This window comes from Monopterus albus, unplaced genomic scaffold (genome assembly GCF_001952655.1).
Source record: "Monopterus albus unplaced genomic scaffold, M_albus_1.0 scaffold53.1, whole genome shotgun sequence".
Lineage (NCBI taxonomy): Eukaryota > Metazoa > Chordata > Actinopteri > Synbranchiformes > Synbranchidae > Monopterus > Monopterus albus.
Window position 1 is genome coordinate 787826 of NW_018127933.1, and position 17938 is coordinate 805763.

Here is a 17938-nt window from a genome sequence, read left to right on the forward strand (position 1 = left end):
GCCTCACATTTTTTCCTGTCTCACCATAGCCAGGAAAACTTCTGAGGAGAGAAACAATAATGGCAAAGCAGGTGACTTGGTGTTCACAGTCAGTCTCACCTTGGCCTTATCTGGGGCTTCCATATCTCGACAGATTAAACTGCCTAATTTAGACTGTGCTCTCGCCGGACACAGCAAGACGTCCCTAAGGAGCCACAGAGAAACAATGGATTTCTGCTGCAGCTGGAAGTGTGGCAACAGGCCTTGCCGGGCAGCCCGTTATACGCCTTGCTGTGCTGGATGGGTGGGCCCCACTGTGCTGCTCTGCGTCTATGGTTTCTTCTCCATGATGAGACCCATAGAGCCTTTCTTGACAGAGTTTTTCACGGGACCTTACAAGAATCTCACCGCAACACAGGTGATGCACTAAGCTACAAAATGAAATGTGTGACTGCTGTACAGGTAGGAAGCCTTAGGCCATTAGATTTGCTCAGCAGGTTTGTTTTAATATGAATAATATTAATAATGTAAAGAAATTTAAATATGAATAATACAATGTTTGGTTTCAGGCTGCATTTGAAATTTGCCCAGAGGAGAGATCCTAGTAATATTACATTTTTTTTTTTTTCCATGCATGAAAGAATAACATACACCAGAGCAAAATGACGTCAGCAGACCTGTTAGGTTCACATGACAAGTAAAGTTTGCTGCAGGCTGAGGAGACTAACAGAGCATCGACGGTATTATGCCTCACTGGTGGCAAGAAACTAAATTTTGTCACATACAAGGCATCAAGAAGACACAATTATAGCAGATATACTCAAGGCGTACATATGTGTTGCTCAATGATGCCTTTTCAGTTTGTCCTTTTGGGGGGGGTTGCGTGTGTGTGATGATATAGATTTTTTTAAAGTTTGTGAACCCAAGCAAAACCCTAAAAATTAAACTTCCTGTTTCAGTCATTCCAACAAAGTAGAGTGAGTAAGGACAAAACTGAGAGAGTGACGCCACAACCCTCACAGTAACCAAGGCACTGTGATAATTCAGGGGGACACCACAGTAATTAGGATTTATTGTCTGGGGACAGATTAAGCAATATTAAGTGATTATTTAAAGTTGTAAGCCTTAAGATTTTAGTCCTGATTAATTTGTAGACAGATGGTGAGTGTGGTAACAGCAACTGAAGTTAAATACTACAGCAAACACTCTCTGAGCTGCTGTGCTCAGAATTACAACAGAAGAGAAACTCTTGTATCGGTTTGTTGTATAGTGCAGCCGAATTAGCACACGTAATTTTACCACAAATCATTAGCTGCAGCCTAGTTTCACACTGTAGATGGTGCAAGTAATTTCCCGCCACAAAAGTGGGACACAAAGTTGCCACCTTCATGAGGAGCTGGAAGTGTGCAGCATGTCGCAGCTCTTCATCTAACCTCCCGCCATGGCTGCTCCTTCTTCTATTACTCCCTTGCAAAAGCTTAAAATTGCCTGCTGATGAAAATATACCTGTGATCGCTGTCTAGTCATGGAGAAGCATTTTGCTGAAAGATAGAGTTAACAGTACTGTACATGCACTGCAGTTCCTACGGCTGCTCCACAACAAGCCACTCGCCTTTTGCTACTTGTACACTTAATGTGAAGCAGCAGTAGTAAATATATATACTTGTAACTTTATGCACCTCCTTCTTGCTGCTTTCTGTTCATCATGCAAATGCAGAGTTTATTTAATAATTAATAGAGGTGAGAATGTATCTGGTGTGCAGATCTCGTGTTTCACATTAACGATCACTTTCTAAAACTAAAAAGTCTCTGTCTGCCTTCCTCCATATCCAGGTAACTACACAGGTCTATCCTGTGTTGACTTACTTCAGCCTGGTTTTCCTCATCCCAGTCCTCCTGGTGACAGACCTCCTGAGGTACAAGCCTGTAATCGTCCTCCAGGGGCTCTCCTATGTCACAGCCTTTCTGCTGGTACTTCTTGGCTCGGGGATCCGCGCAGCTCAGGTGGCACTCTTCAGCTACAGCATTGCCATGGCAGCAGATGTGGCTTATTTCACCTACATTTACAGTGTGGTTCAGCCCAGCTACTATCAGAGAGTGACCAGTTATGTCCGAGGGGCCAATCTGCTGGGCTACGCTGTGGGTGCCCTGCTGGCTCAAATCCTACAGTCTTTGGGCGGGGTGTCTTTGTATTGCTTGGCTTTTGTGACTCTCATCTCTGTGTCCATAGCACTGATAACTTCCCTGTTACTGCCCATGCCTAAGACTAGTTTATTTATTAAGGAAAACTATTCTGTACAACAGAGAAACGCAGATGAGGACGCTGACAAATCAGAAAGTCAGTACTACATCTGGGTTTGGAGCGTGACAGCTGCCAGGCATATTGGGAGGATGTTCACAAGGCTCGTATTGGACTGTAAGCAATGTTATTCCTCTGTGGCTGTGCTCTTCTTCTGCATATGGGCAGCTACGGGGAGGTGCGGCTTCTACCAGGTTGCAAGCTATGTCCAGCTCCTCTGGCTTTACATTCAACCCCATAACTTCACCGCCTACAATGGAGGAGTGGACGGCATCGGCACATTGTCAGGTGAACTGGGGGCACCATCAGTGGTGTGCTGGTGTATTGTGAGGGAAATACCTGGTTGGTAGCTGCTAAATTCTTCATAGCTAGAGGAGCTAGTCACTCACTTTGTCTGGCTGCTGTTTGGTGTTGGAAAGATAGTGTGCAGTGGGTTTTGACCCCAAAACATTTACCAAGTGGGGCTAAAAATGAATCTAATGAGAGTGACCCAAAAACAGTAAAGGTGAAGGCCATGAATCCAGCTAAGGAGAAGTGCAGACTCAGGTGATTTTCTATGAATTTGGTTTATCACTACAAGCAACATGTTCAACAATACATGTAGTCATTTGAGACATAACAAATATTGATTAGGGATGCTTTATATAAAGGATCTGGTAGCTCCTTGGTATGTTGTTTCTTGGGGAAAATAGCACCTCTCAGATTAGACATGATGTCACTTTGATGCTAGACTGTCACGCCAAACCCAAGAGAAATTGTTACTCAAATCCTGAGATCCTCAATTGATTCTGAATGACAACAACTGCATACCCAGCTTAAAGAGAACTGGTTCAGCTTCTTGTAAAAACAAGTCCAAAGCTTATGGGTGTTACACATATTCCGCTACCAAAAAAATAATTGAATAAATAGACAGAAAAGCCAATCCTTCTCTATCAGTATTTTACAACATCCAAAGCATGGCAGACAGACAATAGGAGCAGCATTAATTAGTCTATTTAATTGCCTGCTCTCATCCCCAGATGGGCATAGCAGCTGCTGCCAGCCAGCCACTGCACTTTTATTGATTATAGTACTGATACATTCCTGTATTCCCTAGAAACCAAAGGCAATTACTCTGTGTAAACCACATCCAGCTGTATGCCTTTCACTTGTAAATTGTTCTGTCCAACATGCAGTCAAGCTGTAGGGCCCATGTCTGATATTTCCCTAAAGATTCCTGTTGTATTTTTCTCTATTCCACACTTAGAAAAACATCCCTGAGGATAAAACCTGGTGAAAACCGAGAGGGAAAATATGAATATGGATTACCAACATGATAAAACACAAAGAAAGAGCACAACATAATTTGCTATTTTCAACGCACTTTAGTAGCTCATTAGTTTTAAAACAAAACCAAATGTATATGCAAAACAAACTGAATTATATTTAGTTATATTTAGATGTATTATATGAGGTTCAAGGACAAGAGGTTGCGGGGAATCTTGACTTATCTATTTATCTGTAGTCTAATAGATTAATTAAAAGTCATTTACACATCAAACATATATGTAAGTGAGTGGATAATGTCTTCACAACATACTGTAGGCCTAGTTTCAGTCAGGACATTACTTTCCGCAGGCCAGGGTTGTCCGTGGTTTCACATTTAAAATGGCATGAAACTGCATGCTGATTAGATTTTTGCTTAGATTTAGGCCACACACTGGAGCACAAAATGTACCGATTAAAATTTTACCCCTCCATGCAGCATGCATAAAATACAGTGTTATCTAATCGGCCTGACAACCTTACCACATCATCAGGTTCCTTATTTACCCTATCTGTGCCACACACGCGATACCCAAGTTCACAAGGAGTGTGACCTTCAGGCAACAAATGTTTGAACCTTTAAAATTAAAATCACAGTAAATCTGATGATTTCACAGCGAAACCAGCATTTGAATGATGTTTAGCATTTTTCAGGCTGGTGAAGTCTAGCAAAAGGAGAGGATGAATCCTAATGACTCTGGTGATACCCTCAATTGTTCTGTATCACCACCAGCAGGTTAAACTATAATGCAGTTAAGCAATTCAACTGACATTTCAGCACCACTTTAGCATTTAACATGCACTCCTGTAGCGTGAATACTGCAGAGCCCAGCTGCAGCTATTGATCCATCTCTATGAAGCTGTACAGCTGGTGTTCTGATGATCTGCACTGCCTTGTCGAAGAATGTTTATCATGAATCGAACCTTAACCCTACCCTGACAGAGCCCAAACTCGTGGGCCTGCCCATGGACAGAAGCACTAACTAGCACATATCAATAGGTAGCTCACATCAGCAGAACACCAGTTCCCGTTGACCCTGCTAAGCCTCCAGCTGACATCGATGTGGAAACTGGTCTAATTAGTCAGTCTCCATTTGACTCCCCTCTACTAATTAGAGCCAGGGGGCTTGATTAAGTATATCTTAAATACACAGGCTGACCAGGGTGGGGGTATGCTGGACTGTTAGCACTGATTGACCACAAAGGGACAAGGAATCAAAGACATTGTTTAATGCACAGTCTATCTTTGTGTGTCAGTGGATAAAGAGATCCAGGTTAATGGATCTATGTCTCCAGGGTTTTAGCAGTTCTCCTATTTACATTCACATTACTGAATGACAGTTAGGTTTATTTTTTATTAAACCATTTGAAATTACAGGACAGTACAGCAGTAGAGATGAATAACATGTAGCAAAGAAGTGATGTGAACTGAAGACACAGAGACAGATGAGATAAAACCATTTCAGGAAATAGAATGGGGAAGAGTGTCTTCAAGTAATCAATGCTCCAAAGGTTCACTGTCCTAAGTCCCCAGCTTTACATCCATCCACCGAGAATAAAGGTCATTCCTTCACATGTGGTGAAGGGAGCTTTGTGGTGTATCAGGGCTGCACTGTGCCACCTTGTGGCGGAAACAAGCAACATTATTAGACCCGTTCAGTGTTCAAATGCATGATTTTAATGTTGGATATCAGTATCAGATAGATACTGATAGACATCCACCTGAAATAACTGACTCTTTGTCAGACAAAGACAATATATGACACAGAGAAGAAAAGTCTGCTAAATAGGGAGGGATGAACTATGAAACAAAATTGAATAAATTAATTTGAATGATTAATTCATTTTGCCGTACATGTATTTTATTTTATTTCTCACCGATAACATGACATATGTAATTAAAATTAAACTATAGATATTAACCCTTGTGTTCTGTTAAGGATCATAATAATGGCACAGTATGAGCAGACACATTTTAAAGTACCTTCCAACATAAACAGAAGTTCGGATCATATTGTAAAAATAGAGCACCTGTGATATATTCCACTGCACAGGGAGAAAGTCTCCCAGATTCCTTTGAAAAAATCATTACGGTTTTATTGATTTGTTGAGTTAGGGGAAATAAAACAGAATTTAAAATCCTTCTACTAACATATAAAGCCCTTTATGACAAAGCTCCATCGTATCTTAAAGACCTGATAGAGCCTTATCATCCCAGCCTCACCACAGCCATGTAGTACCAGCACATTTTTGAGACAATCTAAAATTGTTTATTTTCTATAATTTAAAAGTTCTGTATGAAATTTGAGTAGAATGATTTCACACTGTACAGTTTCTTTTCTTTTGTACATGATTATTTACTGATTCTCAAATGTTGTCAATTAAATATGAGATTGATTTTTCTCTCTGTTTACAGTTAAATTTTTTCTACAGTGTGCCTACATTATGATACTTGACCAATAATTAGATAACATGGTAACCCCACAGTAAGACACAGCCTGACTGTGTTCTCCTTTAGGAGCTGCAGCCACTGTAGCTGTGGGCCACATGTCTCTGGAGTGGTCTGTGTGGGGGGAACTGCTCCTGGGGGTTTTAACATTCCTGATCGCTGGGGCTGTATTCCTGATGGATTTGACCGACAACATCTGGATCAGCTACACATGCTACATCTTGTCCAAAACGATATACATGCAGCTCGCCACCATCTGCAGGTAGGAATGGATTATGGAGATGTTTCTATATGGAACTACTGTCTAACAATCCAAAAATATAACACATCAGTGTGGATACATGCAGAATTTAAATATATGGTGCAACAAATGAACCATCAGCACAAGATGCTTTCCATTTTAAACAAATCTAGATATACCTTGAGGGCCATTATAGGCTGTTGTGGTTTATATAGTAAATGTGGTAGCAATGACAGAATTTCTCTTCTCATCCTTTGGGCCTGTTGGTCTATCTTTTTATTTGGGCTTTGTGGCTACAGCAGAGCATAACACACTACCCTGGTCACCTCCTTGGTCTTCAGATACAATAAATGGGCCCTGGTTAGGAGACAAAATCAATCTACATTTACCCATAACTCCCTTGACTGCATAGAAGTTGACATGTATTTTTGGAGAAGCAAAAATTCAACTTAAGTTGTCTTGGAGATGTAAAATGCTGGACAACCAGAAATCTTCTTCAGCTGAATGAAAGTAAGACAGGGGTCCTTATTATTGGTCCTGAAAAGTTCCATGATCGTTTAGTCCAGGCGTTTTCAACCAGTGGTCCTTGGCCCCCTAGTGGTCCATGACAACACTGCAAAAGGTCAGTGACCATGCGTTCAATAACGTAGTTTCACCAAAAGAATCACTGTATTTGAAATGTTATTTTTAAATACATTTCCATATATTTAATTTGATTGTGCTTTGTTGTAGGCCCTTAATGTAACTGACAAATAAACAAATCTGCATGTGCAACTTCAATTTACTGTGTGGTTCTCATGTACAGTATGTATATCCCAGTTTTCAGATAGCTAAGACACTGAGCAGGAAGCGCTATGCGTTGGTTTTCGGCATCAACATCTTCATGGGAATGGTACTCCAGAGTGTCCTCACTGCCATCGTCATCAATACCAAGTCTCTACAGCTCACTATCACTTCCCAGGTACTGGAGTATCTAAACATACTGAATGTGAAGTGATAAAGAGCTTCACAATAAATTGAGGAAAATAAATAAAGGGAAATAAAATAAACAGTTTTTGAATAAATAAATAAAATATAAGCTGAAAAAAGTATTTATTTATTTATTCTTTTTTGTCTCTAGTGGTTTGTTCACCAAATGCCCTTCAAAGAGAATAATGTTGTTCTCATTTTTTTTCATTAATCAGCACTATTAACTGTCCTTAGGTAGTCAGTCACTGTGCAAATAACCCTCACTTCTCTTTTCAGTTTGTCATCTACGCCTCATTCTTTGTTGCTGTTTCCCTGCTGCTCACCGTCAGAGGCGTGTATACTGTGCTACACATGAAACGTGCTGCTGCAGGCAACCAGGCAGAAAGAGCCACCAACCTGCCAGAAGGCTCCCATGATCTGTGACCAAGCTCTAAAAATATACACAACTCACACAAATGTAATGGATTACCCCAGTGCCAGCAATCAGCAGCAAAAAAAAAGCTTGGACACACTGTAAATACATGTGTAGAGCGTCATTAGCAGGATTTTCAATGATTCACTTTTACAGACGTGTTTTGACTCATAATGGAAGTGCAACCCCTCCAAGTGGCCACCAGATGGCACTAGCTGTACAAAATAAAAGAAAAAGAACACTACTGGCAGCTCTTTCATTATTTTCTGTGTGTGTTTGATGCATGAACCTGGATGTTGTAAGCCAGAAAAAGTATCAGGTTCAGCTAGTACAGGTGTTTGACATTCAGAGGGCTTAGCTGAGATGAAAAAAAAAATTGTTTTGTTTCCAGTGCCTGTCTTTAATGCAAAATTTAAGTCACCTACACAGTTGTGCATTTTTATTTTGGAGATTAACTTTATAATAATTTAACTATTTTTATGAATCTCTTGGTCTCCAAATGTACTACTGACATTTGGTGAACATTTTTAATTATTTTCTCAGACACTTCTCATTTTACATAATAATTGCATAACAACATATTGGCTTCTCAGGTAAATTAAAACCAGGACTGCTGTATATGTGGGGGAAAAACTATAAAAATAACCTGTTTTTAAAAACCTACAAATATAATCAGTACTGAAGACACACTAGATTGGATGTCATGATACTTTATGTAAGCTCTGTTACAAAAGTTGCAAATCCTCCCCAGCACAGCCAGCAGCCTGCTCTCGTTATATTCAGCGAACAACGTTCCTGGACTTTCTAGAAAATATTTTCCTCTACTGCTTCTTAAAGGGACACGTAAGGTTTTGGTACAGCATTATAAATCCCGATAAATACCTCTGGGCTCACTGAGGATGTTTTGATACTCACCTGACGATAGGATAGGAGTGACGTTTGTGAGTTAAGGGCATTAGTATGTGTAATAAGACAGTGATGGTGAATGGTGTTGCCAGGTAACAGATTCATTTGTTTCTGAGGATTTGGGCCATGTTGAAAAAGGCCTGATTCTGTATTCTAGCTACTGATTAAATATATCTTGGCACAAAGGTATATTTCCAGGAAGTAAACCTAAAAAAGATGGGATTAACATGTACTCTAATCACCATCCACCTTGTTAAAATCAGTATAGTGCAATCATTTTCAGGAGGTGGTGTCTAAACCTGCTGCTGTAATTCTGCATGTTTGTGATATTTGCCAAATAACAGTTGCTGTCCTTTTTTTTATAAACACCATACAGCAGTCAGGCAGACAGAACAAATGGAAATGAGCAGTCATCCACAGGCACATGATGCATGCATTGTAGCATCTGACTTTCAATTATATGTGTTAATTAATTATATCTTAATGATGATATGTCCCTTTTTTGGTTTTGTCTGGTGTTGTCATTGAGACTCTTGCAGTTTTCTGAACATTATCAGATTAACTTACAGTATGTGTTTAATGTACTCAGCAAATTGATCAGTCAACTTTCACATCCTGGGTTTTTTCGATTCAGTGAGCAGATTGCCTGCTCATGAAAGTGAAAACAGGTGAGCTGCTCTATCCCTGACTGAGCCCGGTTAAGTTGTTTAAGCACAGTTTGTTCAAAAGCAAATGACATTCAGTGAAATTCATGTGGGAGCTTTTGTGCGGGTACCTAAATTGCAGTGTCAGTAATAATAAGTTTAATTTATGTAAATTATTTTGTTGTTAATTTGTATCCTTTCCTTTGTTTGATAGCACCACTTTAACTCACCCCTGTGCTTACATGAGTAGATGGTAGGTCCCATGTTCAGGTGACACTGAGTACAAATCAGATAACAGTCACTGCTCTGTAAAAGCAGATGGTGGTTTCTTGCTTTGTGGGTTTTATTCTTTAATGTTGCCATCAGTATTGTTCTAGATACAGCAGTGCTTGCTGGCTGGTTGGTTGGTCCACCACTTTGGTCCAGGCTGAAGAATCTCAAATCTGAAATTTGATACTTTGATACATTCAGGTCTTTCCCAGAAGAAGAATCCTACTGTGCTGGATGACATTTTGTGCACATGTTCATGTCCCTATCAGGATGAACTCCAATCCTTTATCTTTAGTTTGAATTACCAAATGCTATTGTGCTTGGTTGGTGAACATGGTAAACATTATACTGTACATCAGTAGCCATTCAAAGGGCCACACTGCTGAGTTAAGGGGCCATGTTTACCATGACTGCAGCGTATTTGTGCAGCAGCATGGCATGTGATATAATGAAATGTCTGTAGGTGGTGCTAAGCTTCAACAGCTTCTCACAGGTACTGTTTACATATGATATCACATCATTCTGCTCTGAAATACCATCAGCACCACTGAGCAGGTTAGTGTAGGCCCATAGCACATTCTGTACTTTAAAGAAAAATGAAGTAAAGAAAAAGCCCTGTGGTCATAGTTTGTCACAGTATTGTATTTCTGTACCATGATTTTATGGAAAAAAAAATATAAGGTACTCTGCTTGTTTTAGTGTAAAATAATTATTACTGAGTTCGAATTTGGTCTCAAATCAGCTATTTTCAACAAGTGAATGGAGGCATGTGTTGACAGTGCCACTGCTTCAGGAGCCTCCTACCATACACCAGTTTGTCCACTTCTGTGGGAAAATGTCTGTGTAGTAAGATGTGGGGGTTGTTGTTTTTTTTTTTTTTTTATAGAACTTACATTTTAGTTTTCACAGCATCCCACACCCCTCCAATAAATGAGAAATGGATATTTGCCTCCCCTTCATAATATTTGGTATGTGAGACATCATCAAATGCTTCCAAGTGCAGAATAGAAAGTGAATGCTCACTGACCTCTTCCTGCTTTGTGTTGGTTTACACGTCAGCATGTGCCACAGGTGAGTTTCTCCTGATTACATCTGTGCAGTGCAACAGGGCTGCTAATTCTGGGGGAAAGTAACTAAGTACATTTACTCAACCACTGAAATACAATTTGGAGGTATTTTTATTTTCTGCTACTCCATACTTCAACTTCACTAGATTTCATAAAAAATGTGATAACTTAGTTACTTTTCAGAAAGAGGTTATTAAAACCAAATACAGTATATTCATAGGATTTATTGATCCTTGGTGAAAAATTCACAAGCTACCCAGCAGTACTTAAAATTATAACTATATATTGTAGTTAAAATTTGCTCTACCTTTACCAGCTACAACATTAAATGTGATGTGCACAGTAATACATCAATAATAATAATCAAATAATACATGTACATATAGTTAACTAGTACATATAGTACATCAGTGTAAACTGTGCCATTTTACCTAAAGAGAAGTTTTACTTTTGTATTTGACATGTATTTTCTGCTAATACTTTTGTAATTTTGAGTGCTTCTTCCACCACTCATGTCAAGTGGTGGTCCATTTGCTGCACATTGTATCGACTGCAGATTGATGCTGCATCTCTTCTGTATAGTTAATTAAACACCTGCAATTACAGAAGCAGCAACAGGAACAGAAATGATGCAGTGTCAGACTAATACAGACAGACTGCACTTAATTTTACACCTGGATGGCACAGCAGTGTGACGTCATTAACTGTGTAAATCTCTGGACATGGCAACTGTACCTAAAGGTTTCCCAGAGCCAGTCTGTGTCTTGAATTTGTCTGTATACCTAGACATTTTATTCAAAGTAAAACTGTAGACATTATGCAATGTATAGCAGGAAAAGCTCGGGCGTTACTAACTGCATAACAGCGAGCCATCGTGCACAACAGCAGGACCCTGAAACTAATGCAGTTAAATGAAATTCAGACATCAAAAACTGTTTTATTCACACTTGTGCTTTTATGATATGAATAATCAAACTGGTTTCTGTGAACAAGGCCTTTTGGTGATAAGATGTTGCCTTGTGAAAATTAATTCCTGGTATTGATTTGATGTGGAGTTTGCTGAAATTTGTTAAACCTATCTGCCAGTGCTATTAGAGAGGGATTATGATAAGGATGAATTTGTCTTGAAACCAGAGTCCAGATGGTGTAATGTTTGTTCTTTCAATGAAATGGTTAATGCTTCCTTGAAGAGCATTTCTTAGAACTAATGCTTATTTTTGTGAATTCAGGTTTGCACATAAACCGGCACCCCTGTCACCCCTATCATAGATAAAGTGTGTACACTTTATTCAGTTGTACTCATCGGCCTCTGTGTTAGAGGAGCTATGGAGACTATGAAGTGTTGTCAGATTAAACAAGGAACAGGTTCATTGTACACTGGTAAAATGCAGTGAAATAAAGACATAGCTGTCTTTGATGGATCAGTTCACAGTCTTTATTTTAAAGACTAATTTCCATAAAATCTATTAAACAGGACTTGTTGTAGAAAAAATTACCTTATTGTAAGAGCAACACATTTCAGCTTGTGGCCTTCATTAGTCATAGCACTTATCCTGAAGAGGTTCGCGCAGGGGGAACAATCCCAGCTGACACTGAGAGAGAGGCAGGGCCTACCCTGGACAGGTCGCCTGTCTGTCATAGGACTGACACTCAGAGACAGACAAAACACACGCACTCACACTCAAGGGCAATTTAGAGTCACCAGTCAGCCTAAGCTGCATGTCTGTGGACTGTGGGAGGAAGCCAGAGTACCGGGGCCGGGACAGAGCCCACGCATGCACAGAGAGGACATGCAGCCTCCGCACAAAAAGGCTTCGGGTTCGCCCCGGCTCGAACCTTCTTGCTGTGAGGAGACAGTGATGACCACCGCTTCTAATATAAGGAACGTCTAATACAAGGTCAATAAAATACAATAAAAAGCACAAACCAATGATTGCCATGTGAAACAGGATAAAGAGCAGCAGTCACAACATTTGACTTCTTTTTCACTCACTGACATGGAGAAAGTTCTGCTTGGTAGTTGCTGCAGACTACTCGAATGTGCTGCAGCTCCCACGTGATGTGCTCTACCTCACTACATCATAGTGTGTGAATGGTCAGAATAGCCTGTAACATTTACTCCAGTACTGTAATTTTGAGGTGCCTGTATATGAGTATTTCTATTTTTTGCTACATTATACTGCACTTCACCCAATACTGTCAGTCATGTATCAGCCTTTCTGTCCTTTCTTAACTGAAGTACTCTAATCATTCCCACACTAGCCATGATGGCTGCACCATTGCATTTTAGGATTCAAATCCATTGTGAAACTCACCCTGCAAAGACTTGAAATGGTCATCCATATAATCCATCAATGAACAGCAGGTCTTTTTTTGTCTAAGTTACAGTTATAGCTTCTGTTTTGAAGTCCGTTAGAATGTGACAAAGTACACAAACAGCACAGATACTTATCAGTCTAAAAACCAGTATGTGGCTGTGTATAACATGCAGTATCACCCCTCCCCATCTCCACATACACACACACACACACACACACACACACAAACACTATTACAAGAGGCTGCAACTCTTTACTAAAATTGTTCAGTCAAAAGTGATTATACTGTGCATGATATAAAACCACACTCTATTAGCCTCCTCTGTGTCATACATAGCAGCTAGCTGAGCAATATCACAGACACAATATCAAATGTGTGTTTGTATGTCAGTTTGCAAAAGCTGTTAAACATATTTCTGAGGTCTTCTTCATCCTCTGGCCCCTTTCAGGAAATTAGAAAACCATTAAGAAAGACTGTGGCAGCCTTAATCTGTGGCAGGATAACTGACACTACAACTGTGATGACAAAGCATGTCGTGGTCAACCATTGTTTTTCTGTGACATTGGAGGCTCAGGGCTCTGTTGAGGTTCAGAGGATCTACGATAAACATCATGACACAAGGTGTCGGGAAGCTTTATGAAGTCATTTGGAAAAATCTGAGTCAACCACAGCACTCAATGCTACCTTGACCGTAGACGGGCCTGGCCTTCAGCCTAAAAATTCTCACTAAATGTTTATAATGGTGACCAGCATGTTGACAGTCTTGCTAACTGGGAATTTCCATTAAAGATTTGCTGGTATAAGCAGCATCAAGCAACCTTTTTAATGACATCCTTAAACTGCAGCAACTGCAACTGTGATAACAGAAACCTGTCATGGTCAACAAGTGTTTTTTATGACATTGGAGGCTCAGTCATCTCTGGAACACAATAGGTTTGGAAGACTTCCAGTAAATATGATGACACCAGAGTGTCATTATGAACCTTTATGAAGTCATTAGGGAAATTTGAGTGTGCTACTGCACTGCTTCCCACCTCAACCTGAACAATTCTAACTAAATATGTACATATAGTATAAGTGCTTGCTCAAGGGGGATTTGTTGGGTTTTCCCTATGTAATAACATTGATAACAGTAAGGTTATCTGACTTTGTAAAGTGTCCGGAGATGACTTTTGTTGTGATTTGGCGCTATACAAATAAAATGTGATTTGATTTGATTTGATATGGTGGTGACCAGCATGTTGATAGTCTTGTCACTTGGGATTTCCTGGTATAAGCAACATTATGCAACCCCTCTGGACCACAGAGGTTTTGTAGTGATTAAAAGCCACTGAACCATGTTAATGACCTTTAACTCTCTGATTAAATGACTGTGTCGATCATATGTCATTTTATGTCACCATTCGTAGACTTCTGAGTCTCACTAAGGTAGAGATTAGACTACTGTAAACATCGTGGTGCACACTGAGGGGTTAAATATGCAAATGCAGAATGCATTGTGACCAAAGAGTAGAAAGATCAACATAGAGACTATAAAGTTACATTTGACAGCCTGAGATAATTATGGAGACAGATGGAGCAACAATGACAAACAAGCTGAATATATTAAGATCTGAGGACGATAATTTTGGAATGTACAGGTTTACTCTTAGTGTACATTCCTAAATCTATTTGAGCTGTTCTTTAAACCATAAAAAGTGTCTTCATTGTGTAAGCCATAATAATAAAGATAAAGGTCTCCATATCACTATCTAATATGATCTAATATGTCACAGCAATAAAACAATGAAATAACAGGTACTCTATATACTGTGCTAATGCATAAAACACGACTGTGATGTTGTCTTAAACTGTGTTTTATATATGATGCTTTTTGTTTAGTGCTGTTTTTCCTTTTGCCTGATGAAGGCCTAAGGACTGTAGACAGGAAGCTAGAAATTATTTTTCTTGTACCTTTTAGGCTTCATTTTCAGCTTTGATGGAAATTTGAAATGTGTAAAATGCCAAACAGGGCTAGCAGACGGTGAGTCAGACAATGAGACTTGATGAGGTAAGGATGTGCAACATTTTTGCTGCAGGGAGAGGATTTCTGATTAGTCATGCAGATTGACAGAGATGGCGTCTGACTGGGAAACCTACAAAACAAGCAGCTCTCAAGCAGCAGCATCATGAAGGTCACACATACCTGGTCAACTGTGTGGGCCTGCTTCCTCGCAATTGAAAAGGGTTTTGAATTACGCATAGTCTAGGGGTCATGAAGTTTGTGATTGCTGGATGACATTAGCAGGCAGAAAAAAGTACTGTGCACGCTGTTATTTCAAGAGCTCATGTGAGCGCACAGTTCTCTTTTTTAGCAGTGGAGTTTGACGATAGCAGGCGTTTGCTTTTTGTACATTGTACATTCTCTTTTACACCACACAGTGGGTGATTCAGGAGGTCCATTTGTCAAAACTGCCAAGTGCACCTGGAAATAGAGACTTAATTAGCAACCTGTGCTTTCCTGCAGCTGTGTTGCACCTGATCAGAAGTGCACCAAAGGTTTTCTTTTCCTTTTCAGATTGTTTGCTTTCAGTAGCTTTTATCATCTAATCTGCCTGTAAAGCTCCTTTTATGTGAATTCTTGATGTCAAATGTGCTCCAGTCAATCTTTACTGCAGCTAAAAACATATTGCAATAATCTTCTTTAATCAGTGTCAACATGGCATGATAGAAAGCACACAAACTTCACTTTATCTGGATTCACATCCATGTTATAGCTTCAGTATGCTTTGAATAAAGTGCTTTCCAAATTGTCTAACAGCGTCTGACACCCCCACCCCCTTTCCTTTCCGCAATTTTCACAACTTTCCTAAACTGATGATCACACTTTGCACAGCAATTGGCCAAATGTGAAGTTGTCTTTTGTTCATTCTTCACACAGCTACTTAGATTCCTTTTGTGTATACCAGTGACTGCAGCACCATGACTGCCTTCAATAACAAATTGTCTTTTGTACGATGCCAGATCAAGGAAACACTGTGAAGAGAGAGGGTTCTGTGAATTTAAATGTTATATATCTTTAATACCATTTATAATGCCATAAGTGTTATCAAATGTATAATTATTTTATTAGTGATATAGTAGTTATTCCCATATTATGATACTGTATTACTTTTGCACACTGCTTATCCACTGCTGTGGATATGTTAAGACAAGCTGTCATATAAATCTTGTAAATGTAAACTGAGATGCCAGCATGTGCACATATATGCATGCAAATCCATAGGTAGTATACAAACTGCACGTGCAAGTACATACATAATGTATTGGCATCAGTTATGAGCTTCACATGACTATAGGCATGATTGAAAGCACATTTTCTAATTTAATTTAAAATAGTTTCCTTATTATAAAGTGTATGTCATCCAGTCTTAGACGTACTTACCAGATAGAATAATGCCATTAATTGTTCGAGCCAGTATATCATTTTACTCTTGCCGCCCCACCCTACAACTCTGCAAATGTGTGTCTGAAGCTGAGAAGGAGAGAGAGACAGAAAGACAAAGACCTAGAACATGTGTGTGTAGGCAGTGCTTTTGCATGGTTTTGTGTGTGTCCGTGTGTGTGATTTTATGTAACACTTGGATGTCTATTCAGTAGCAAGAATTATCTGTCCTCTGCCAGGCTGCCTCCTCCACACTCTCAGCTCCTTGCAGATCATGTCTTCCTCTTCAGATTGCACAAAGATAAATCTTTCTGTCTTGTCCTTCTATAAGCGCTAAAGCTTGTCATATGCTGTTTTCCATATGCTTTTTAGGACAAACAAATAAAGGTGCAATTGCAATTCCTGAGTGCATATGCAATATTTACTGTATCTACCCTAACATTGGAACAAATGAAAGACACTGTGACAGAGCTGATTTGCATGCTGCTGACTACCAGGCAGTATCTAAATGTTACTCTGTGCCATTTTACATGTGTACAGTGTAGCTGCTTTGTCGCATAACATCATTATGTGCAAGATGCACACTGTAGTGACCCAGTGGATGTTTAAAGTGAAAGTCTTTACAGTGACAACATGAAGACTGTGCCTCACAGAAAACTGCTTTCATGTCTGTGTGCAGTGTGCTGTGCAGCTCACTGGGTCCAGTATATACAATACTTTACTATGGTGCATGTTTGCAGTGCTGTCTGGATGGGTTACACAGGAACTTGAGAAGATAAAGAAATGGTGTGATAGTAATATACTATCTCTGAATTTGGATAAAACTAAATTTATGGTATTTGGGAATCGCAGACTAGACAATGAACTTCAATTGAAAATTGGGGGAGCTAATATCGAACGAGTACATAAAATTTAATTTCTAGGTGTCATAGTTGATGACAAATTCTCCTGGAAATCTCATATCAGATATGCTCAGAATAAAATAGCAAAAAATATATCGATATTGGCAAGGGTTAAATATATTCTGGATGGGAAAGCACTACGCATTTTGTATTCCTCATTGATTTTACCATACTTAGAGTATGGCGTTGAAAACTGGGGAAATACATACAAAAGCTCACTGTATATTACTTGTGTAGCGTAGAAGATATTTAACTATGAATGTAATTATGTAGAATGTTAACACTGTAATAATTCTTTAGTATATTACTTGTGTAGCGTAGAAGATATTTAACTATGAATGTAATTATGTAGAATGTTAACACTGTAATAATTCTTTAGTATATTACTTGTGTAGCGTAGAAGATATTTAACTATGAATGTAATTATGTAGAATGTTAACACTGTAATAATTCTTTAGTATATTACTTGTGTAGCGTAGAAGATATTTAACTATGAATGTAATTATGTAGAATGTTAACACTGTAATAATTCTTTAGTATATTACTTGTGTAGCGTAGAAGATATTTAACTATGAATGTAATTATGTAGAATGTTAACACTGTAATAATTCTTTAGTATATTACTTGTGTAGCGTAGAAGATATTTAACTATGAATGTAATTATGTAGAATGTTAACACTCTGTAATAATTCTGTAGTATATTACTTGTGTGTTGTAGAGTATAATTATTTATGTAGAGATATTGCTTAGGA

At 39.1% G+C, this 17938-nt stretch overlaps 1 protein-coding gene across 1 annotated transcript; it reads left to right on the forward strand.

Annotated features, from left to right (window-relative positions):
- The first annotated feature begins 205 nt into the window (after positions 1-205).
- On the forward strand, positions 206-7806 carry LOC109961259 (thiamine transporter 2-like). Its single transcript, XM_020601945.1, has 5 exons — positions 206-397; positions 1813-2566; positions 6102-6294; positions 7093-7234; positions 7519-7806. Exons 1-5 carry the CDS (start codon positions 206-208, stop codon positions 7663-7665), a joined length of 1428 nt encoding a protein of 475 aa, XP_020457601.1. The 3' UTR covers positions 7666-7806.
- Positions 7807-17938: the final 10132 nt, after the last annotated feature.

Excerpts from the sequence above, each read along its gene's own strand:
- LOC109961259 (XM_020601945.1), top strand. The coding sequence starts at position 206 with ATGGATTTCTGCTGCAGCTGGAAGTGTGGCAACAGGCCTTGCCGGGCA. Across the intron at positions 398-1,812 it reads AGAATCTCACCGCAACACAG|GTAACTACACAGGTCTATCC; the intron begins GTGATGCACTAA and ends CTCCATATCCAG. Across the intron at positions 7,235-7,518 it reads AGCTCACTATCACTTCCCAG|TTTGTCATCTACGCCTCATT; the intron begins GTACTGGAGTAT and ends TTCTCTTTTCAG.